The sequence below is a fragment of the Canis aureus genome, chromosome 19, assembly GCF_053574225.1.
Source record: "Canis aureus isolate CA01 chromosome 19, VMU_Caureus_v.1.0, whole genome shotgun sequence".
NCBI classification, from domain to species: Eukaryota; Metazoa; Chordata; class Mammalia; order Carnivora; family Canidae; genus Canis; species Canis aureus.
The window spans coordinates 44,413,362-44,437,522 of NC_135629.1; the positions used below are offsets into that span (position 1 = coordinate 44,413,362).

Sequence of the window (24,161 nt, forward strand, 5' to 3'; positions counted from 1 at the left end):
GGGCCATGGGAACAAAGTACTTTAGGGCTGGAACACTAAGGAAATTAGAGATCCAGCAACTGCTAAGCATTTGGCAGTTGGGCAAGGGGAACTCTGGGTCCGCTGTCCTGTGTTTGTCCATGAGCATGCATACAGATGGGTTCTTCAACTTGCTTCTTTGATTCTTCCCCATCCATCCATGGGATCTTTAGTGACTTTCACAGTCATGGTAACTCACACTTCAGGGTCTAACAAAATGAATCTTTTTAACATTTCATAAAATGTAAATGTGATTTAAACTGGCCTTATGGCATGTTAGCATATCATGAATTATTCATAGTGGTCATAAGCTGAGTTATGTTTGTTGTTTAATTCTGCGATTCCCATGTTCGAAGTCTGTTATGATGCAACTTTTTCTCCCTCTGTAGCCCTCTTTGAAATTATTCCTTCACCCAGTGCAATTTGCTTCAATCTGGAATTAAATGTGAAAGCCCGTGTTTGGGGTTGGCCACAGTCCCAGAGAGATTTATATGTAGATGGATTCATTTGCTCCAGACCGTGGTGCGGAGGATAGTCCACAGCCTAGTTGGGGTCTCTAACATGCATCTCTAAAATGGGGTGTGTCTTTGATCATAAAAGGGAAGAATACAGCAGAAGGGTTTGGATATGCACACCCATCACCATTTTGGAAAAATAATTCAAATCACAAGCCCTGCAGACAGTTGATTGCTCTTGTCCTCTTCAGAGGATCATTCGGTTACTTTAGAAAATGAACAACTGGGAAGCCTGGGTGGCTCAGCGGTTTAGCGCTGCCTTCAGCCCAGGGCGTGATCCTGGAGTCCCGGGATCAAGTCCCACGTCAGGCTCCCTGCATGGAGCCTGCTTCTCCCTCTGACTGTGTCTCTGACTCTCTCTCTGTGTGTGTCTCTTATGAATAAATAAATAAGATCTTTTTTAAAAAATGAACAACTTGCATCTGTGTGTATAAATTTTTGTCTTAAAGAGTTTGGGAATTAAGAGTAGGAAGTGAATGGGTAGACATAACCGTCCTCTGTTTTGATCAACTATTTCAGCAAGTTGGATTGACTCGGGTTACACACAAATTGCTTTTCACATTGCTCTTTGAACTTTAGTTTATCTTGTCCTTTGGAATTACTCTAAGAGCCATGGAAATGGTAAACTATTTTAAAGATACCTGTGGGTCTCTTTCACTGAGGGGGTGGGAATGTAACATCCTTGGAACCCTGAAATCCCCAGATGTGACTCAGGAAGGCACCTGGCCTGGACAGCAGCTCATCATTACCTTGGGTCATGTGGCCAGAAATCAGCCTTCATCAAAACTGCAACACCAATTGTCTGTGGCCCTTCTACTGTTGCTGTGCTTGCCGTCTTCCCTGCCCTGACCTCCCCAATGAGGTCCTATGTCACAGTCCTACCCTTTCCCTGGTGGGAGGTGGTGCTTATTCACCCCCAGGCCTTTTATTTATAACTGTGGTCAATGTCCAGCCCTTGCAGGTAGGTTAGCTGTTCACTGCAGTGTTTAGTACATGAGCTTAAAGTGAGACCCTTACCTTTGGAGAACCTGTAAGCTCTAATGGGGCCATGGTCAGTGAGTTCTTGTGGCCACCATGGCCCAGCATCCTCAGTTGGGAGGTACCCATGCTGTTTGGAGCTGGAAAATGGTCACCTGTCCTGTTACCCACCCCCTCCTCTGGACTTCCAATAGTAGCCTGAAGCATTCCCCCAGCCCAACCCCTACCACCACACTTGCCCCAGCATCTTTGTGGGGTGCCTTGTGGGCAGCCATCATTCCATATCCCTTTGTCTTGCTGCCTCAGCAGGCAGCTTTGTCCCAGCCAGTCTGGGGAGTGAGGCTGCTGGAGTGGAAAGGGAGACTAAGTAGTGGTGGGAGGTGTTGGTGTGCCTTATCAGGGCTTGCTTGATTTCCAAACCAATGAAGAATGGGTGAGGGTCTCTATCCAGGAGCATATATTCCCTGCCAAGCCAAACTGGAGGCCTGGGTTGAGATTCATCCACTCCAACTAAACAAGAAGGAAATTCAGTAGATGGGGACTTGGGGAATTCTCCTGAATTTGCCTATTGAGTCTGAATTTGCCTGCTGAATCTGACAGTGGCCTCAAGAAGTGCGCCCAATGGGTCCAGACTTCTGCAGGATGCTTTTCCACCGAGACCTGGCATTAGCTCTTTATACCCAGTTCTTTCTACCAGAAATGTGGCTGCTCTTTCTTTGCCACCAGCTTGGCCACATGCCTCCCATCCCACAACCCCTAGGCAGACCCCACAGAGCTGCGAAACCGTTAGCACCTAAACATGCCAATTTCCTTTCCTTGTGTCCTTGCGCTGAGACCTGTCCAAGAAGATGCACAAAAAGAGAACCACATCCCAAACATTTTGAGCTCCAGGGAGCTTTAAATCTTACGTTTAAATTCAGACTAGAGTTGCAAATTACTTTGACATGATGAATGATTTCTGCTAATGCAGGGTGGCTATTTGGCCATTTTAAACTAACATCTTTCCCTTTTGATAATCCCGGAGATCCCCTGGAGACCCAGCAGCCAGAGCATGTTTTATTCCATCCTGACTGATTGGCGGTGAGAACAAACCATTCTCACAAAGTCCCTGGCTGAGAGTGGAAGTCCTTGGGCAGAGCCAGCTCCGCAGAGTGGTCATCTCTCACGCTGGGTGTCCTTCTGGGCTCCAGTGTCATACCGCTTGGACACAGAACCCGGCCTCGCCTCTTACTAATCATATACCCCTGAGCAGATTACTTAAGCTCTCAGAGCCTCAACTTCTTTGTTTGTAAAATGGGCATTAATATTAGAACCACTCTGTGGGGGTGGTGGGGATTTATAAATACTTTTACCGAATATGAGCAGAGACTGCACGTACTCATCACTCATTGGGTGTTCATCATAATTATTATGTAGGCATGCCTGGTGCCTAGAGTCCAGAGGCTTCTCATCCAAGAGAGACTGGTTAGTTCCAGAAACAGCAACTTCCATTGTGTTCTGTTTTATGTAACTGTGAACGGTTAATTCTTTACGGGTGGGCAGACAGGCGACTTCCTACCATTGCTAAGACTTTCCCTTCAGCTGACCAGGATGTAAATAGACCTGGCCAAGCAGATGCCAGGAGGACTTGGGGTGTCTAAACCAGATGTCCCTCCTCTGTCTGCTGGCCTTACTGCCCCAGGTCCATGGGATTAGTAAGATTCTGAATTTGGTGGTGTGACAGTCCAATACCCCCTCCCCACAGCAGACCCCCTTAAATGGGTTATGTTGTTGGTGATGCCTAGCCCCTGGTGTCAATCAGCAACTCCATGAACTTCCTAAGGACAGCGGCACTTCGACCAACCTTGGCAGCTTCCCAGAGGGCAGCTCAGGGGGGCCTTCCGGGCGAGCAGCCAGCACAGGGGTGCTGGGGTCAAGCAGAGTGTCCCAGCTGCCTCCTTTGTTCATCAGACATGGGGAAGCAAGGTCATATCTCTGAGCCACAAAGGGTTACTGGATCCCACAAGTCAACATACATAGAAAAGGTTCGATAAGCAGTGAATAGGGCCGAGCCAGGGCAAGGAAGGCGTGGAAAAGCTAGGGAGGCCTCCACACTTGCACAACCCTGCGAGGGAAGGCTTCCTTCAAGCTTGCCCCAAGGTGCCTCACCTGCCTCACCCTCCTCCCCGCCCAGCCCTGGGCTTTCAACTATCAACAATAATAGCAGCTAACCTTGATCTCTACCTGGCACCGTTCTAAGCAACTTCATAGGTATTAACTCTTTTAGTCCTTACAATAATGCCAGTATTCTCTCCATTTGCAGATGAGGAATGTGAGGTACAGAAAAGTTAAGGTATTTGCCCAAGGAGACACAGTTAGTGAGTGATAGAGCCAGGAATCCATCCCAAGCAGTCAGATTCTAGAATCTAAGCTCTTAACTATCATGCAAAGCTGCTAAGTTATGCTAGTCCACAGAGGGAAGCCCAAACTGCAAGGCCATGACCACGCCCCTTCCCAGCCTGTCCCCTGTCTGTCTCCAGCCTCTTCTTCCCACATATTTCTTGCCCTCCAGCCAGAACAAATACCTTGGATCCATGTTCTTCATACCACTGTGTCTTTGCACCTGCTGTTCCCTCCACCTATCCTTCCTGACACCCATCTCACTATCCCTGGCTGGCAAACTTCTATTGATTTTTCAAGATCCACCTTAAGTTGTGCCTCCAATGGGAAGCCTTCCTTGACCACCACCCCTAGACTGTGAATAGCTGACCCTCAGTGTCTTCAGAGTTCCTCGATTTTCCCTGGTGCCTTCAAGTCACTGGCTATCAGGTGGGGTCTGGCGGGGCAGGCAGGCACATGTATACTCAGCTTACATGAATTCAGCAACTGCTTTCTGCAGGGACTAAAAGCAGAAGAGACTGTATAAAAGGTGTGAATGTCGCCACAGGGTGGATGTGAGGCGGAGAGGTGTGAGGCTCTCTTTATTTGAGAGCACTGTCCCTTCTGCTAATGTCACTTCCTCAGGCTCTCGTGGTCTGAGCATCCCATGCCCCGAGGGATCATCTACAGTTTAACAAAATGTATTTTGCAAACCTGGTGCCTAAAATCAAATCCTTACTTTGTCTGGTGCTCAACCCGAGAAGCAGGGATCCGCTCCACGGATGAGCAAACAACAGCCAGAGCCAATGGACTTGAGAGAGGGGTGTGGATGTGCAATGAGACATCTTCCTAAGAGAGGATGGGGATGGGGCTGTTTTGGCCAGAAAGACTCTTCCTCTTATAGACAGACTTGCTTTGGAATCTGACTCCCACACAGGCTGTGACTGATCAGCCACGCTGATTCATGATTGTACCATTCGGCTTCTGCATTTTGTCTCCCTCGACATCCTGGGCTCTCCTGCAAGACATCATCCATCTAAATAGGTGTCCTAATAGTGTCCCCTCCTGCCTGGGCTGGACCCAGGCCCTGCTGGGAGCTGCTTGGTCTGTCTTTGGTGGACAGAGAGTGAATGGAAGTCAAGCTCCTGCCAAGGAACCACACCCAAGAATTAAGGCCGCTGGTTCTGACCCATCTAAAAAATCTTTAAAGCACATTTGTCAGTCTTTTAAACTGTTCTTGACAAATCTGAGAGCAAATAACTTCCCCAATTTATGTCTGTTGGAATCCTTTTCTCGGAGTCTCTTTTCCTTGGATGCGTGTCCCTTGCAAAGAAAGAAATAGGACAGCAGGGTGAAGATATAACAGGGGCATTTGTATAATATCCTGTGATATGGTGATTAATGAATGGTGAATAATAATTGGTGATTAAAACTATCAGAAATTCCCGCCAGAGAAGCTGCTGGTGAAGCAGAAACTAACAAAGTTGTCCTAATAAGGAGAGGTCGAAGGCAGGAGACTGAAGAAGAGAGGTGTGATTCATGAGCACCAGCTGGGAGCCTGGGAGCCCACACGCTGCTTCCACGAGCCTTGGCTTGGATGTCTTTCAACCCGGAAGACCTCAAAATCTGCCAGAATTTAGAGCATTGTCTGAGTTTCTGTGAACCTGGATAATAGATCTTCCCAAATACTACTCCAGAGAAATACCAAGTTCCTGGGGAGGCAAAAGAAAGAGATGCTGAAGGAGAAAACATCCAATCACTTTCTTTAAACTACACTGCATTTGTCAAGCCCTCACATGTGCTGACCTGGTTGGGGGTGGCTGTGGTGGATGGCTGAGATTTATTCCACAGTGTTGGGATTTCCGGTTTCAAGGTAGGATTAATGATGGTGAGTGTAGAAGAGGGAAATATGCAAGCAACATGTCATTCTCAAACTCAAAGCATCTGTGATGAGTTATGTTATTTTACTCAAGCCATGAGGGTCTCTGCTACGGAATGGTGGAGCTGGGTGTAGGTGAGTAAGGGGAGTCCAGAAATCAAGCATGTCCATAGTTGGATCTTTAGCCTCTCACTCCCCATCTGCCCCCTCTGCTAATATATACATCATTGAGGATGAGGGAGGCAGTCCCGTGGGTGATGTGTCCTTGGCCATGACCCCAGGAAACAGCCTGTCACGTAAATCATCCCCTCCTATTGCAAAAGTGGGTGAGCTTTGGCTTTACTGTGTGTGTGTGTTTCCTCTGGGCAGTGAGCTGGGAAGCTGGGTAGGGATTCTCTGATCTGGGGTACTGAGGAGAGCTGTGAACCATGGCTGTGTGGTGGAATGTACTGGGTTGGCCACTGGGGCGGCAGAAACATGGTGAGATGATAAAAAATAATGCTCACCTGAAGTGACCCATTGATCCCTTTCAATGGTTCATCTTCTTGGTTGGCAAAATGAGTTAGAATGAAAATCTCGGTTATTTTTTTTAAGATTTTATTTATTTATTTATTTATTTATTTATTTATTTATTTATTTATTTATAAGAGACACAGAGAGAGACAGAGAGAGGCAGAGACATAGGCAGAGGGAGAAGCAGGCTCCATGCAGGGAGCCGGATGCAGGACTCGATCCCTGGACTCCAGGATCATGCCCTGGGCAGAAGGCAGGTGCCAAACTGCTGAGCCACCCAGGGATCCCTGAAAATCTCAGTTATTTAGACCCAAAATAAAAAATATAAATAAACAGGTAGCATTTGCAATTCATGAAAGAAGGATTGGTGTGTTCAGTTGGCTTTCCATATGAGAAAAAATAGTAAAAATGAATCCCTACCTCCTAGCACAAAGGGAAAAAAAGTGTTTCCAATATAGATTCCCAGGTCCTGTGATGAGCATCCTGGACCCTGGGATTTTATCATTCTTGAAGCCTTCCAGAGACCATTTAGAAACCCCTGGGTGGCTCAGTCGATTGAGTGTCTGACTTGGTTTCTGCTCAGGTCATGATCTCTGGGTTGGGGGATGGAACCCCACATTGGGCTCTGAGGTCAGCAGGGACTCTGCTTGAGATTTTCTCTCTCCCCCTCTGCCCCTCCTCCCAATTTCTCTCTCAAGTAAATAAATAAATAAATATTTTAAAAACAAAAACAAAAACGGCAGACCGGGTGGCTCAGCGGTTTAGCGCCGCCTTCTGCCCAGGGCCTGATCCTGGGAACCTGGGCTCAAGTCCCACGTCGGGCTCCCTGCATGGAGCCTGCTTCTCCCTCTGCCTGTGTCTCTGCCTCTGTGTGTGTGTGTGTGTGTGTGTGTCTCTCATGAATAAATAAAATCTTGAAAAAAAACAACAACAACAAAAAGACAAAACAAAAGAAACCCCTCATCTAGACTATTAACTCCCTAGGGGCGGGAACTCCAGAGATTTTTGTCATTAAATCATTTGCATCAGGCATGGGCCCCTAGAACATATTATGAACCCAGACAATTCTGAAGATTCTAAAAGAAAAATAATTTTTCTTTTCTTTTAAGATACTTTATTTATTTATTTATTTATTTGAGAGCAAGAGAGAGAGAGCACAAGCAGAGGGAGAAGCAGAACCTCCCACTGAGCAGGGAGCCTGATGCAGGGCTCGATCCCAGGATCCTCCCAACTGACTGAGCCACCCAGGCACCCTGAAAAATAATTTTCTAAAAGAGATTATCCATTTTTCTTTGGCTGTCATCAAGAATAGAACAGATTGTTATACACCCAGAATTAGTTGGGGGTACAGGCCTGTAGGAAGGAAAAGCTGAGCGGAGACATCGTGGTGAGATCAGCCTTGTTCTTGAAATCTAATTTAAAGATATTTGAAAATATCACACATACCGTTTGAGAAACAAGGCCCACTCCAAAATATTATTAAACCATATTTTAACTATGGTCATGACAACCCTTTGTTTCATTTATTAAGTGCCTACTTTGTGTAAAAACACAATCTTCCTAATACATGTTTTTTCCCTTTTTTTTTTGTTTATTAAGGCATAATTTACATCTATAATCAACTTCACCAATTTTAAGTGTACAGTTTGATGAATTGTGGCATTTGCATACAATGTGTAATCACCTCCATGGTCAAGATACAGAGTGGTTCTTTCATCCTGCAAAGGCTCCTCTCCCCCTGGTGCCTCTATCCTCTGCCCCCACCTCCCCCTACATCCCCATCAGGCAACTGCTGATCTGCTTAGAGTCTAACACTTAATTTGAAATTTTTTAAAATTTATTTTGAGAGAGCGAGCTTGCTCAAACACATGCATTGGTAAAGGGGCAGGGGGAAGGGCAGGGAGAGAGGGAGAGAATTCCAAGCAGAGTCCCCGCTCAGCATGGAGCCCAATGCAGTCTCATCTCAAGACCCTGAAATCATGACCTGAGCTGAAATCAAGAGCCAGATGCATGATTGACTGAGCCACCCAGGTGCCTCGAGTGAGGAATTTTTAAATAATGCTGTGGCCATGGGCAGCCCTGGTGGCTCAGCGGTTTAGCGCCGCCTTCAGTTCAGGGCCTGATCCTAGAGACCCCAGATCCAGTCCCATGTTGGGCTCCCTGCATGGAGCCTGCTTCTCCCTCTGCCTGTGTCTCTGCCTCTTTTTCTCTCTCTGTGCCTCTCATTAATAAATAGATGAAATCTTTAAAAAATAATAATAATAATAAAGCTGTGGCCAACGGGTGTAAACACAAGGGAGAAATAAGAATGGAGAAGAAATTGATAACCTAGCTAGCTGGGCTGCAGTCCTGAGACTAGACATGGCTTCCCTTGATGGTGAATTAGCCCGACTGGAGCCTCGGGGTTGGAGGCCACGAGAGAGCATGCCATGCCTTCCCGAGACTGAGTGTCCCAAGAATTTTTTGCAAATAACATGGTAAAGACATTTTTACAATTATAGAAGAAGAACAGAAGGTTGACATATACCGGTTGAATATCAGTCTGACAACTGGGTTTCTGAACACGGATCTAGATTCATTTTCATCTGATGTTTTAAAGAACCCCTGGGCCTTCAGCTCTCATCTCAGAAGATTCTAAATGGCTACACGGCTTGAAAATGAAGCATTGGAGTAAATAAACCTCTGCCTCAGAGAGTGTTTTCACGGTTAATTAAGAAGCTCGGAGCCCCTGGTTCCCACCAAGATTTATTAGCCCAGACTGAAATCCTGGAGGGGTGGTATGTCTGTGAGGTACATCCAGAGGCAGCCAAGACAAGAATTTGGAGACTTTCGTTTTCCCCGGAGCTGCTGAGAGGCTTGTGACTTCTGCTTCCACACGGGCACCAGGCACTGGCTGGATCCCGAGGCTACCACTGAAAAAGGCAGGCAAATTCTTGCTGCCTTCCGGTAGGAAGGAGCTCACATTCTGATCATGGACAGCAAGAACAGATGAACAAGTAACAACGTGCTCTCAAAGACTAGAGCGGGGAGGGACATAAAGCAGGAAGACTGGAAGTGGGAGGTGAGGGGAGCCCTTGAGGGGGCTGGTCAGGGAAGGCTGCTCTGAGGAGATGACCTTTGAGCTGAGACTGGAATGACAAAAAGGACCCAAGTCTTGCTAGAGAAAGAACATTTTAGAAATCAGGACCCAGAGCGCCAGAGTGGCTCAGTTGGTTAAGCGTCTGCCTTCAGCTCAGGTCATGATCTTGGGGTCCTGGGATCAAGCCCCATGTCAGGCTCCCTGCTCAAATAAATAAATAAATAAGTCTTTAAAAAAGAAAGAAATCAGAACCAGCATGTGCAAAGGCCCTGGGGATGGGAGAGAGATTAGTGGGTTTTTGTTTTTGTTTTTGAGGTTAGTGTTTTCAAGAAAGAAAGCAAAGGTGGCCTGAGCACAGTGATCAAAGAAGAGAGGGAGTACAAGCTAAAGGTGGAGAGATTGGGACATTCTGCTCCAAAAAATGCACCTAAGCCATCTTGAAAGCAAAATCAGGGAGGCACCTGAGCTGGTGCCCTGGCGCTCTGAGACATGTGTCACTGCTGGGCAGTGGTTTGGAATGCTTACAGTTGCAAAGTCACTTCTCACTTAGTCAGATACTAGTCATAGACTGGGAGCTGGCAGGAAATGTAAGTAGAGTTATTCTAGCCCAACCCCCTCATTTTACGAATAAGGAACAGAGGCCCAAAGAGGGTAAAGGTCTTAATGGTAAAATGGAGAGAATATTTGCAGTTCGTTATCACAGATCAATTCCCACACTATATAAAGAGCTGCCGGCTGGCCAGGCTACAGCAGAGCGAACAAGGGAGACAGGTTCCCAAGAAGACGTTGACAGTAGTCCCAATGTATGATCACACACAGCAGCTGGCCTGGGGAATACAAGTGTGCTCATACCTTCCCGTGACAGGGAAAATGTATATGACACTCATGCAGGCTAGTAGTTTGGATAACATTAAAGCACATGGCTGGTCAAAAACTAGAAAACCTGAAATGTCACTCATCAGGTGCATGGATAAATAAACCGTAGTTTATGGTGATGATGGAATACTACTTATCAGTAAAAAGAAACACACTACCAATCCCTGCGGAAACGTGGATTAAACTCACAAGCGTGCTGGGCAAAGAAACCAGGTACAAAAGAGAATACACTGTAGGATTCTGTTTATAGGAGGGTCTAGATCAGGCAATGGATAGTTTTCTGGGACCAAAAGCCAAGGTTGACCATAAAGGGACATGAAAAGGGGTCATGAAAAGTTTTTATATCTTGACTATTGTGCTGGTCACATGTATATTCATTTGTTACAACTCTTAAAATGAGTGGGCCCTTTTTAACGTATATGAATTATATCTCAAGTTGATTTTAAAGAATAAATTTTTAGGGGCACTTGGGTGGCTCAGTTGGTTAAGCGTGTGCTTTCAGCTCAGATCATGATCCCAGGGTCCTGGGATCAAGCCTTGCGTGGGTGTCCCTCCTCAGCAAGGAGCCTGCTTCTCGCTCTCCCTCTGCCCCTCCCCCTGCTTGTGCTCTCTCGCTCTCTCAAATAAATAAATAAAATCTTTTTAAAAACAAAATAGGGGGCAGCCTGGGTGGCTCAGCGGTTTAGCACCACCTTTGGCCTAGGGTGTGATCCTGGAGTCCCGGGATCGAGTCCCACGTCGGGCTCCCTGCGTGGAGCCTGCTTCTCCCTCTGCCTGTGCCTCTGCCTCTTTTTCTCTCTGTGTCTCTCACGAATGAATAAATAAATCTTTAAAAATAAATAAATAAAAATAAAAATAAATAAAATAAGTAACTTTTTAGGGGCATCTGGGTGACTCAGTTGGTTAAGCGTCTGACTCTTGGTTTCTGCCCAGATCATGATCTTGAGGTGCTGGGATCAGCCCCAGTCCCTCTCCCTGCTCTGGGAAGAGTCTGCTTCTCCCTCTCCTTCTACCCCTCCCCACTGCTCTCTCAAATAAATAAATAAAACCTTTTTAAAAAATTTTTTCTTAAAAAAACAAAAAAAAATTTTTTTTTTCTTCCCAGCCTCCACTATGGTTTACATGTATATACTGGGCATGTAAAGCTCTCAGAGCAGGAGACAGCAGCTCTTTGCCAACAAATATGTCCCTGTATAGATAGACGGTTTCTGTACATGGACTTTCGTCTAGTCATATGAGAAGAGGTGTGACAGTTTCTCTGATTGCTATTTAATGCTACACAGATGGGGTATCTGTGCTCACTGCTCAAAACATTTAGGAAGTGGTCCGGTGTTTTTAAGTTTTAGAAAAAATAATAATGCAAATGAGACACTTGTCAACACCCCATCAGCAATAGCCTGCTTCTTTCCCATTGGTCAGGATAGCACTGTCATGTTACATCACCTCCCTTCTCAGACCAGGAGGGAGGGAACAAAGTTGTCAAAGAGGGTTTATCCTTCCTGGACCAACAGAGGGGACGGCAGTAAGTTTGGAGACCTAAATTGTCCTGCTCACTCCATGTTTCTTCCTTCCTCTAGAAGCTTCTGAGATTGCCCTGCCACAAGGAAGTGGCATTACAGTTTTCATAAAGCCTGGGACCCCAGCTCTGCCAGTGAAGCCCTGTTACATCATCAATTCTAAAAGACATAAAACCACGTTGACCATCAAATCTGGAGAAAAAGAGATCTTTTCCTTCAGCTGCCAGGACCCAGAGAATCACTTTGTCATTGATATCCAGAAGAATATTGGTAAGTACACACTCACCAACTGTTTGGCCTCCCTGCCTCTCTTTCTGGGGCTAAACCAGCCTCAAATGCTGAAACCCCATGCTCTATTTAGCTGGTATGTGGCTGTTTGTGGTTCTCAGTGCTTTCCACGGTTTAAGTTGTTGAATCTACAAAACAGCTCTCTGAGAAACACAAAAACTCACCTAAGTTAGCATGGCTAATGAGTCACAGCAGGACAAGAACCCAGGTACGCTGGCCCCAGGCTTTACCTGCCACCCCTGTGCCACACTGTTTCTTGACAGAGCTAAGGATCTTCGAAGCTTCAGGTCTGGGATGCTCCAGCTGAGGTGCCGTAAGTTTTTAAACTAAAGTTTAAAGTTGTTAAACTAAAACTTTAAAGCTAATTTAGTTCAGGGGCACCTGGGTGGCTCAAACCGTTAAGTGTCTGCCTTTAGCTCAGGTCATGATCCCAGAGTCCTGGGATTGAATTCTGCATCAGGCTCCCTGCTCAGAGGGGAGCCTGCTTCTCCCTCTCCCTCTGCTCCTGCCCCTGCTCATGCTCCCTCTCTCACTCACTCCCTCTCAAACAAATAAATAAAATCTTTTTTAAAAAAAGTTTTGGGACAGCCCTGGTGGCGAAGCGGTTTAGCACCGCCTGCAGCCCAGGGTGTGATCCTGGGGACCCAAGATCAAGTCCCACATCAGGCTCCTTGCATGGAGCCTGCTTCTCCCTCTGCCTGTGTCTCAGCCTCTGTGTGTGTGTGTGTCTCTCATGAATAAATAAATAAAATCTTAAAAAAAAAAAAAGTTTTGGGGGATCCCTGGGTGGCTCAGTGGTTTAGTGCCTGCCTTTGGCCGGGCGTGATCCTGGAGTCCCGGATCAAGTCCCACATCAGGCTCCCTGCATGGAGCCTGCTTCTCCCTCTGCCTGTGTCTCTGCGTCTCTCTCTCTCTCTCTCTCTCTCTCTGTCTCTCTGTGTGTCTCTCATGAATAAATAAATAAAATCTTTAAAAAAAATAAAAAGATTGTTTAAAAAAAAGTTTTAAACCTAATTCAATTCAAATTTAAATTAACTAATTTAATTTTAAGCTAAAATGTTGCTGATGAAGAGCAAAAAAGCAAGGGAGGGGCAGCCCAGGTGGCTCAGCGGTTTAGCGCTGCCTTCAGCCCAGGGCGTGATCCTGGAGACCCAGGATCGAGTCCCTCGGGCTCCCTGCTTGGGGCCTGCTTCTCCTCCGGCCTGTGTCTCTGCCTCTGTGTGTGTGTGTGTGTGTGTGTGTGTGTCTCATGAATAAATAAATAAAATATTTTTTAAAAAAAAAAGCAAAGGAGTTGAAAGACAAAGAAATTGGGAACGCCCAGGTGGCTCAATTGGTGGAGCCTATGACTCTTGATCTCAGGGTTGTAGGGTAAAGTTTCACACTGGGTGTAGATATTACTTAAAAATCTTTAAAAAAAGAAAGAAATTGGAAGGTTGAGGACATAAGTGTGGTAAGGTGGGTCCGAGAGACACAATGGGGTAAACAGTAGCTTTAAGGCTGAGAGAGCTAGATCTGGCTTCAAGCTTTAGGCTCCTGATCATGTGAGCTCATCACGTGGCTTTGAATGAGTCACTTAACTGCTTTGTGACTTGGTTTTTTTTCAACTGTAAAATAAGTCATTGTACCAACCAACAGGGCTTTCTTGAGGGTGAAATAAACTAATGGACTCAAAATGTTTGACACACAAGGTAACAAACTATGGCTATTTGGGATTATTGTTATTCCTTATAATTTGAATTTAGGATAGGAGATTGACATAAGGTATAATCACCAGGCAGAAAGAATTAAATCTATCATTTCCCAATTGCTTTAGGTGAGCATGTTGGCTAGGAACCTAGAGGTCATAACAACAAGGAGAACACTATTTGAGATCCAATCAAAGCCATACCCAGAAAAATTTATTTTGCCTTTCATTGAAAATTAATGAATCGGGCAATAGATAAGAAAAGGGAGTACAATAAACCTTAGAAAAAAGAAGTTCAGAAAAACAAAAGGAGCAATTAAAGTATTACCAGCAGCTTTAGAACTACATCTGATAACTCAAGCTAAGGCATGGTTTTTATAAAGACTAATTAAATAGACACATCTTGATTAGTCCTCTGGAAAAAAAGAAAGAGAAAAATACAAATATACAGCATTGAAAGGATAAATGTTGATTGAATGACATTTGCAGAGCCAATTTCTAAAAGAGACTATGTACAACATTATTATAATAAGTATGAAAATCTGAATAAAAGGAATAATTTGCAGGGAAAGTGTTGTGAGCCAGATTGACTCATAGAAAATTAGGGAACCTGAAAAAATAAATAATGGAAGAGGAGATTGGAAACCACGTCCAAGAGGGGGGAAAGCAGGGTTTGGGTTAGTTAGACATGGTTTCATAGAGGATCCTGTAAAACTTCAGGCAGATAAGTTCTTGTGATATTGAAACCATTCCAGAGGAGGTAAAGGCTGAATAGTAAATATCTCAGATCATCTTTGTCCCAACCACTGGGCTCCACTGTTGCAGCGTGAGTCAGCCACTGGTAGTAGGGAAACGCCTGGGCAGTGACATCCCACATCTTTATGCTCGGTGGTAGGGATTGTGCTGAACTGGGCTCATGAGCTGTGACTTGCTGACCCCTGTTCGAGAACACGGAAAGAGGTGGATTTTCTTAGTTAATGTAATAAGGCTCTTAAAACCCCAATATCAAAATGTGCCAGAGCATAAAAAAGAAAATCACTGCCTAAAGAGGGTGAAGGGGTACGCCTGGGCGGCTCAGCGGTTGGGTATCTGCCTTCAGCTCAGGGCGTGATCCTGGTGTCCGGGGATCGAGTCCCGCATCGGGCTCCCTGCATGGAGCCTGCTTCTCCCTCTGCCTATGTCTCTGTCTCTATGTATCTCTCGTGAATAAATAGATAAAATCTTTTTTAAAAATTAAAAAAAATAAAAAGGGTGAAGAGATCTCAGGAGACCCCCAGCAGGAGCTAATCCATGTGGCCCTGGGCACTTGGAGGTATGGATGGATGGAAAGCTCTGAAAAAGGTGGCTTTTTTTTTTTTTTAAAGATTTTATTTGTTCATCTGAGAGAAAGAGAGAGATAGAGCGTGAGAGCACAAGCTGGTGGGAGAGGCCGGGGGAGAAGCAGACATCTTGGTGGACAGGGAGCCTGACGTAGGACTGGAATCCAAGCCCGGAATCATGACCTGAGCCGAAAGCAGATACTTAACCTACTGAGCCACCCAGGCGCCCCAAAGGTGGCTTAATATCATGAAGTCTCCATGAGCTCCTAAAAATAGGTCCTATCTTTGCCCATACACAAAAACTAATTTTAGCCACCTTTGTCACCTTATCATCTCACCCCGTTTCATGGGTTAGGCAACGCAATGTGTTGCAAGAGCTCAGGCAGACCAAACACAGCCTGAGCTTTCGTCCCGGGATTGTGTGCACTGCAAACATGCTGGTCACCCAGATTCCAAGGAGTACTTTGCAAAATTGAGAGTTTGAGTGTGAGTGACCCCAGAGGTCCTAGCCAGCTCTGAAATTCTCCCATAATCCCACTTCAAGTTGGCAGTCCTTTCAGACACCCCAATGGAGCAGCACTAGGAGCAGGAAGATCCCTGCAACAGGGGCCTGAAGCCACTGCACCTTTCAGATTCCCCACACTGGACACAACCAAGTCTCCCTGTTCCATCTGCCTTCATCACTTCTTCCACAGGCCCATTTCTTCCTTGCGAGCAACATTTCTTGCTTTGTTTTAAAAGGCTTAGGAAACAGGGGCAGCCCCGGTGGCTCAGTGGTTTAGTGTCGCATTCAGCCCGGGGTGTGGTCCTGGAGACCCGGGATCGAGTCCCACGTCGGGCTCCCTGCATGGAGTCTGCTTCTCCCTCTGCCTGTGTCTCTGCCTCTCTCTCTCTCTGTGTGTGTGTGTGTGTGTGTGTGTGTCTCTCATGAATAAATAAATAAAATCTTTAAAAAAATAAAAAAAAAATAAAAGGCTTAGGAAACAAAATACATCAAAGGATGTCATTTGGCTATTAGCTTTTAAAAAAGGAAAAATTCAACTGCAGTGGTGGTAAAACAGCAGCATTACAGCCACGAGGCAGGACAATCACTGGGCCTCTGGGCTCCAGCCATTAAGGGGGCTCGTAAGTTCAGAGTGTTCTCAGTGTGTTGAGGAGTATGTGGATGGAAAAACCAGTTTTGAAAGGTGGAACTCGGCACTGTGCCTTTGGAACAGTGAAACCGTGACTGTCTCAGACCCAGGGGACCTGGGCTAGCCCATCGCACTGGTTCTGTCACAAAGGGTCTCCGTCCGGCTTCCAGGAAGGCCTCGCCAGGTTGTGTCACTCGAAGGGAGGAGGTCAGGCTTGGCTGGTTCACCCCTGCCTTGCGGGCGGTGACTGGCTGTGGGCTGCTACCCACCATGGGAGGGGAAGCAGGTGCAGGGCGCCCCCTCAGGCTCTCTAGCCCAAAGGGGCTCCCCCAGCCCGAGCACACATACGCCCCCCAAGAAGAGTGAGCTAGCTCTGGGCCACTGACACAGGCACAGCCAGGAGATCGTGCATCTGCCTGCCGGGGGGGCCCCCAGCAATCGCCCCAGGGGTCAGGGGAGGCAGTGAGTGGCCCCGTAGTGTTTGTGACCAAGCGAGCTTTTGTGACTGTGTTTCAGACTGCATGGCAGGCCCCTGTCCGTTTGGCGAGGTTCAGCTTCAGCCCTCAACATCGACGCTGCCCACCCTCAACAGAACTTTCATCTGGGACGTGAGAGCTCACAAGAGCATTGGTCTAGAGCTACAGTTCGCCCCGCCGCGCCTGAGGCAGATCGGGCCCGGGGAGAGCTGCCCCGACGGGGTCACTCACTCCATCAGCGGCCGCATCGATGCCACCGCCGTCAAGATAGGGACTTTCTGCAGCAACGGCACTGTGTCCCGCATCAAAATGCAAGAAGGGGTGAAGATGGCCTTACACTTGCCCTGGTTTCACAACAGGAACATCTCCGGCTTCAGCATCGCAAACCGATCTTCTATAAAACGTGAGCACGCCCCTCCATCCCCACTGTTTGCTGAGGCTGAGACACACACACACACACACACACACACACAACACACGGTTCTAGGTCAGAAACGGGCAGATGTCAGCGCTCTCCTGTGACTACCTTGAAGGAAGATCCCACTCTTCCAGAAGTGGTGCGGATCTCCTGGTGTGAACCCACCCTTCTCTGTGAAACAAACTGTGCACCCACTCTCTTTTCTTGGCCCTTTGTGCTGTGAGGCTTCTTTTCAAAACGTGAAGTGGAACTGGCCCTCCACACCTCCCTGGATTACCTCATGTCTCATGTCTTAGTCCCAAGTTGTAGCCCTTTCACCTTTTATGTAATTGTATCCGTGGTGTCCTGGATCCGGTTCGCACCAGTTCACGACAGCTGATGGTTGAAGGTTCAGGAATTCTGCGAGCTGATGCTAAACAGGGCCGTTAACAAAAATGAAATTAGGCAGACTTACAGTTAAAATAAATTCGTTTAGGGGGGATCCCTGGGTGGCTCAGCGGTTTGGCTGAGGATCGAGTCCCACATCATGTTCCCTGCACAGAGCCTGCTTCTCCCTCTGCCTGTGTCTGTGCCTCTTTGTCTCTCTCTCTCTCTCTCTGTCTCTCATGAATAAATAAATAAATAAAATCTTAATTAATTAATTAATTTTAAAAATTTGCTTACAAGCAAAGGTAATAAAGACTCAAAACTCATCACTTCCTTTTTTTTTTTTTAACTCATCACTTCCTAATGAGTTCACTACATTTTACTGTTACCTGTGCTCTTGAGGTTACTTATGTCAAACACACCTCTACAGTGGAAATGCCATACAATGGGGAGCTACTGCCCATCTGCTCCAGACTCCGCATTCATGTCACGTTGGCAGCTTGAAATCAGCCATGGTGGGAATATTTACAGCAAGGAAATGGACAGACACTACAAATTAAGGCTCCCCCACCCCATCTCTGGGTTGGTCATTAAGCATTTAGTCACCCGCCTCTGATGTATCCTCATTGGAGATAAGACAACACCCAGAGCTTAGGACCTGAGAATTGCTCTCAACGCTTCCTAACCCTGCTGCCTCTCAGCCATGAGCAACCAGGGCACGTTCTAACCACCTCTTATTCTTTCTCATTTGGGTCCTCCTCCCAAATAGGACTGTGCATCATCGAATCTGTGTTTGAGGGTGAAGGCTCAGCAACCCTGATGTCTGCCAACTACCCAGATGGCTTCCCGGAGGACGAGCTCATGACGTGGCAGTTTGTCATTCCCGCGCACCTGCGGGCCAGCGTCTCCTTCCTTCACTTCAATGTCTCCAACTGCGAGAAGAAGGAGGAGCGGGTGGAGTACTACATCCCGGGCTCCACCACCAACCCCGAGGTGTTCAGGCTGCAGGACAAACAGCCCGGGAACATGGCTGGGAACTTCAACCTCTCTCTGCAGGGCTGTGACCAAGATGCCCAAAATCCGGGGATCCTCCGGCTGCAATTTCAAGTTTTGGTCCAACATCCACAGAACGAAAGCAGTAAGTGAGCCCCACCTTCTTTTCCCCTCCTCCTCCAGCTCTTTTCCTTCCTGGGTAGTCTGCTTGGTGTGAGGTTCCCTTCCTATTGCTCATCTATGGCTTCTGGAACACTTGGACTCTGGACCCTGTAAGAGTTTCAGGAAGTGCATTGCCAGGCAATAAGACAGGCTCTTGGATGAACGCCTGGCACGCTGCTCCATTTCAACACAGTGAGAAGCAAACGAGAACTTGCATTCAGGCTGTTGTTTTTAATGAAAGTGTTGGAAGGTCACTTTTTTTCCCCTTAGAGCACAAGCAGTGTGGGGGAGGGGCAGAGGAAGAGGAAGAGAGAGCATCTTCAGCAGGCCCCATGCACAGCAGAGAGCCTGACGTGGGGCTCCATCTCAGGACCCTGAGATCATGACCTGAGCCAAAATCAAGAGTCAGAGGTTAGCTCAACCTACTTAGCCACCCAGGTTCCCGGAAGATTACTTTCTAAATTACATATCTTAACTCTCAGTGTAAATCAGGATGGTCTCAGCACCATCAGTAGTGATAATGATCATGAACCCTGTTTAATTGGCTGAGTGCCCCATACCACGCACGCATACTCCGTGCCCAGCCCCGACCTAAGCATACCACTTAGCCTCGCTAATCCTTATGACAACCCTATAGGGGAGGCAGGAGTTATCCTCAATTACTGCTGAAAAACCAGGAGGTTCAGAGAGCTTATTGAACTAGCCCAACATCACATAGTTTGTCAGGAGCAGAGCAAGCTCAGAACCCAATGCCTGTGCTCTGGATCATTCTGAATCCCACGTGGGCTGTTGAGAATGAGGTTGCACATCACTCTACACACATTTTACAGAGATGCCATGAACCCAGAAAAGGTTGAGTCAGGGCCAGGGTTAGGGCAAAGTGCCCAGCATGCAACATTGAAGGAGGCATCCGCTCTGAGGTGCTTGCTCTTCAGGAGGTGCTCACCGTCAAGATCATGTAAGTGCAAAAAAAAGAAAAAAAAAAGATCATGTAAGTGCAAGGCCAGCTCCTGAGAGTAAGTGCCTCCTTAAACTTTGCTCCATGAGGAGTGGCGCGAGTCTTGAAATAAAAGGTACAAGATGGGGACACCTGAGTGGCTCAGTCGGTTAAGCGTCTGCCTTCAGCTCAGGTCATGATCCTGGGGTCCTAGGCATCGAGCCCCAAGTCAGGCTCTCTGCTCAGCGGGGAACCTACTTCTCCCTCTCCCTCTGCCCCTCCCCCTGCTCGTGCTCTCCCTCTCTCAAATAAATAAATAAAATCTTTAAAAAAAAAAAAAAGGTACAAGATGAGTTCAGAGTGACTGTTCCTGGGGCCCATCTGTAACCTGGAGTCTGCAAAGGAGCAAGTGTGTGACAAGTGGTCTTGAACCTGTGACATGTGCTCAGGACAGGTTCTATCCCGAGGACTGATTCTCAGCCTTGTTTTGATTAGTATTTACCTCCAGGAAGCAGGTGCAGACCCAGGCAGAAAAATTAAATGGAAGAGTAATATTCATTTTAGTAGAGCTGATAAAACATCTGGAAAGCGACAGTGTGGGACCCGCCTGTGGGGTTGCCTGGCTGGCCTTGCCTCAGCAATTCCCTCTGGGTTTTTCCAGAAGCTGTAGCCCTGGCGTAACCTGACCAAGATGCCTTTTGATTTACAGTAACCATGTAGAAGTAACTGTGTGTGTGTGCGGATGCGTGTGTGTGCCTGCTGACACATTTTTATGATTCCACTGTCACAATTTCATCATCGGAATGTTGAAAACAGCCACATAAGAATCTGGAGATGGTGTGGGTTTGAGGTTAGGAGACAGAGGGATCCGTTGATCATCTCAGCTATGGTGAGTGCTGCCGATTTATTGCATTTCCTGGAAGAAGAGCTGAGCTGATTTCCGCAACTAATCAAATTCTTAAACAGGCTTTAACCAGCATCCATCCAGAAGGGCATGGCTTTAGTTTCCAGATAAGTAAAGAGAGTTAACTGCAATGTAAAGCCATTTGGTGGTGTCACAGCTTCACATAAAGTGTAGAGTCTGCCCACGTGGATTTGAATCCTGGTTCCTCTATTTACCAAGTGATTGTGGGCAAGGCCCTTAACATTTGTGTGACTCGGTCCCTCGTCTTAAAATAGAGGATAGGCCCACCCTCGTTAGGGGTGTTTTAAGGATGAAATAAGGTACACAGTGCCTGGCAGGCAGTAAGTACTCTTTGAGTGTTATCCTGCAGGGTTCTAGATCAGGGAAGGGACACAGGGGTGAAAAAGACACAGTGCTTGCCCTTAGAGATAGACTACAACCCAGTCACTTCCCAGGAGTTTCACTGGTATGCCATGGGTTCAAGGCAGGGTACACACAGCAGGCTGGTAGGAGTTTCAGGGAGAGACTCGTGGCAGAGCCTGGCGCTTTCCAACCTACCTGGGAGGCCCCGGAGGGTTGGTGCCCCTCATTGCCACTGGAAGGGGCTCTGTGTATTGTTTCTGCTCTTTCTGCCTTGGACATGAGAAAGAAGCAGCTGCAAGGAGTGCTTCCAGAGACTGAGTCCCTTGTGTAGGAGCCTCTGCCCTTCCTTCCCCCAAGAGTGTGAAGGCAAACCTGGGGCTGGTCTCCTGCTGTCCCTCCCTGAACCCAGGCCAGGGCCTCATGCCCCTCAGTTGTCCTCCTTTGCCCCCAGTGGGGGAAACGACTACCCAAACCAAAGCCACTACACCAAGAGTGCTCCTGTGGGGAGTTTGCATTCATCACATACCCTGTTGTATTTATCTGACTGCACATCTGTGTCCCACTAAACTCCTCCCAATCAGGAACCTGTTTTATTCTTCTATCTGCCTACACGCACCACAGTTTCTGGCACATTTCAGGCCCTTTGTAAATTCTTACCAAATCTCAAGAGGCAGCCTCTTGCCCAAAGTAGCTCAAGAACCAGATACCATCCAATGACATAGCCCATCAGAAGGGGCAAGATGGTTATGCTTCACTGGGGGCACCCGGGAGAGTGGCTGTTCCAGGAAGTCAGATGAGGGGAAGAGCTTGAGAAAGAAGAGCAGGAGACCTTCTCAAGCCTGGAGATTGATTATCATAGCAACTGTGCAAAGCCAAAGCCTCAGCAAGGGCAGAGGCAGTCATCAGAGCCCCAGCAGCACCTATAGCCCTCATCATCCACAGCAGGACCTGACCATGCTGGGCCCACACTGCAAAAAAACAAACAAACAAACAAACAAAACAAAATATCAGATAGGCTCAAACTAGAGCCAGAGGAGCTCTAAGGCATGTCTTTCCATGGCTTGACCATAAATATTCTATGTTGGGATGGGTGATGGACAGTCTGCCCTGGGCCTGAGGAGTAACCCATCTGGCTTGCTGTGAGCATGTTTGTGAGCACTGACAGCTTCTGCTGCCCAAAGCACACAGCTCCACCAGAGCTCAAGCCATATTCATCTCTACCAAACAAATCTTGTTTTTCAGTGTTCCATTCTGCACTCTCTTTTTTATTTTTTATTTGTTGATGGTACAATACAGGTCTTGAATAACACAGGTCTAAACTGCACAGGTCTACTTATACAGACTTTTTTTATTTCAATAAATACAAATATAACATCGTAAAAGTATTTTCTCTTCCCTTTTGATTTTCTTTTTTTAATATTTTGTTTATTTATTTATCTATCTGACAGAAAGAGAGCACAAGCAGGGGGACGGGCAGAGGGAGAGGGAGAAGCAGGCCCCCCACAGAGCAGGGAGCCCAATGTGGGGCTCAATCCCAGGACCCTGGGATCATGACCTGAACCGAAGGCAAATGTTTAACTGACTGAACCACCCAGGATCCCCCCTCCTTATGATTTTCTTAATAACATTTTCTTTTCTCTAAATGACTTTATTGCAAGAATATAGTACATGGTACCTATGACATACAAAATATATGTTAATAGACTGTTTATGGTATTGATAAGGCTTCTGGTCAACAATAGTTAGTAGTTGGGATCCCTGGGTGGCTCAACGGTTTAGCACCTGCTTTCGGCCCGGGGCATGATCCTGGAGACCCGGGATTGAGTCCCACATCAGGCTCAGAGCCCACATCAGAGCCTACTTCTCCCTCTGCCTGTATCTCTGCCTTTCTCTTTCTCTCTCTCTGTGTCTCTCATGAATAAATAAATAAAATATTTTAAAAAAAAAAACAATAGTAGTTAAATTTTGGGAGAGTCAAAAGTTACAGAGACATTTTCAACAGTGGGGCAGGAGGTCAGCACCCCTAACCCCACATCATTCAAGGGTCAACTGTACTACCGTGTCATACCTGGTGGTATTGCCACATCATTACCTGGAGTTTCATCTGACAGTCACATAGAGAGACAATGTCTCTGTTGTCTCCCGCAAACTGTTCCTCTTTTTATATCATTTCTGCAAGATTCAAGTGGCCCTGCTGATGCCGAATCCTACAAGTTAATAGTAGTCTCCCTAAGTACATGGTTCCCTTTAGCCAGAGCAGACCGCTAGCCTACTGCTTTACACATCCTCCTACCGCTGTTAGGAGGTATGTTCACTTGCTCTGAAAGCACCAAACAGACTAGTATCTTCAAAACCCAAGGGCTTCTGAGTTATCATGACTTATACAAGGTAGACGAACAGGAGTTTCCAGCTTGTTACACCATGTGTTTCAATGAGTCTCAACACCAGTCTGAGTAAATGCTGGTTGGGGAAGCAGTTGTGTTGCTTCTTCTTCAGCAAGACCTCCAACCCACCTGGAGCCTTTACCTCAAGGTTGACTTTGTTTTTGTCTTTTGTTGGATAACTCATGCTCTGTGGGACTTAAATTTATCCTGGCAGAATTGACACATATCGTAGCCCCTTATTCCCATGGAACACATTTTTATTTTAAAGTAAGGAATCTCGGGGCACCTCAGTGACTCAGTTGGTTGAGCCTCCGACTCTTGATTTAGGCTCAGGTCATGATCTCAGAATCGTGGGATTGAGCCCAGCATCAGGCTCTGCACTAGTGTGGAGCCTGCTTAAGATTCTCTCTCTCCCTCTCCCTCTGCCCCTTCCTACCTTGCTCTCTCTCTCTCTCTCTAAAAAAAAAAAGAAAGAAAGAAAGAAATGAAGTAGAGAAATCTCTATCTACAGATTCCACAAAAATAGGGACTTTTTTGAAACTTCAGTCAATAAGCTAATCCCTGTGTCAATAAATATCAAATAGTGAAAGTTTGTCTTTTTTGCAGGGGGAGGTGTCTTCTCAAATCTCCAGCTCAAGGATTTATTATAAGAAGGAAACATCTGTAGTATTGTAGAAAGAATATGGGATTCTCTTGCAGTAGGAAACTATCCATTAGGTTCCTAGATTTGAGCAAATACGTGGAGCCTCTCCGAGGTCTCTTTCAGCCATAAACTGGTGACTGACACACCTACCCCTCCTTCTCCTGGTGTGAATAGGCTAAGGCAACTTATCAAAGCACAGAAGACCCTGAGTAAAATCTGTCTTATTTTTCCATAGATTTACAAATGTAAATAGTGACAATTCTATTTAAAGCACGCCACCTGTGACAGGTGAGGGCCACATAACTTCCCTCCTGCCCAGACTGCTGAAGCCACTTATGAACACATACCTTAGGCA

General features: G+C 46.6%; 1 protein-coding gene and 1 long non-coding RNA gene across 2 annotated transcripts in view; one reads left to right on the forward strand and one right to left on the reverse strand.

The window, feature by feature from the left end:
- CDCP1 (CUB domain containing protein 1) overlaps nt 1–24,161 on the forward strand; it is a 57,839-nt gene that overhangs the window by 16,738 nt on the left and 16,940 nt on the right. The window contains exons 2-4 of the mRNA XM_077859197.1: nt 11,794–12,003; nt 16,677–17,039; nt 18,190–18,558. Coding sequence (XP_077715323.1) covers nt 11,794–12,003; nt 16,677–17,039; nt 18,190–18,558 — 942 coding nt within the window. The remainder of the gene's footprint in view (nt 1–11,793; nt 12,004–16,676; nt 17,040–18,189; nt 18,559–24,161) is intronic.
- LOC144290210 (uncharacterized) lies at nt 13,896–17,468 on the reverse strand. Its single transcript, XR_013357997.1, has 2 exons — nt 17,373–17,468; nt 13,896–14,646 (listed from the first exon to the last, which is right to left on the reverse strand). It is a non-coding gene; the product is annotated as an uncharacterized LOC144290210 (long non-coding RNA).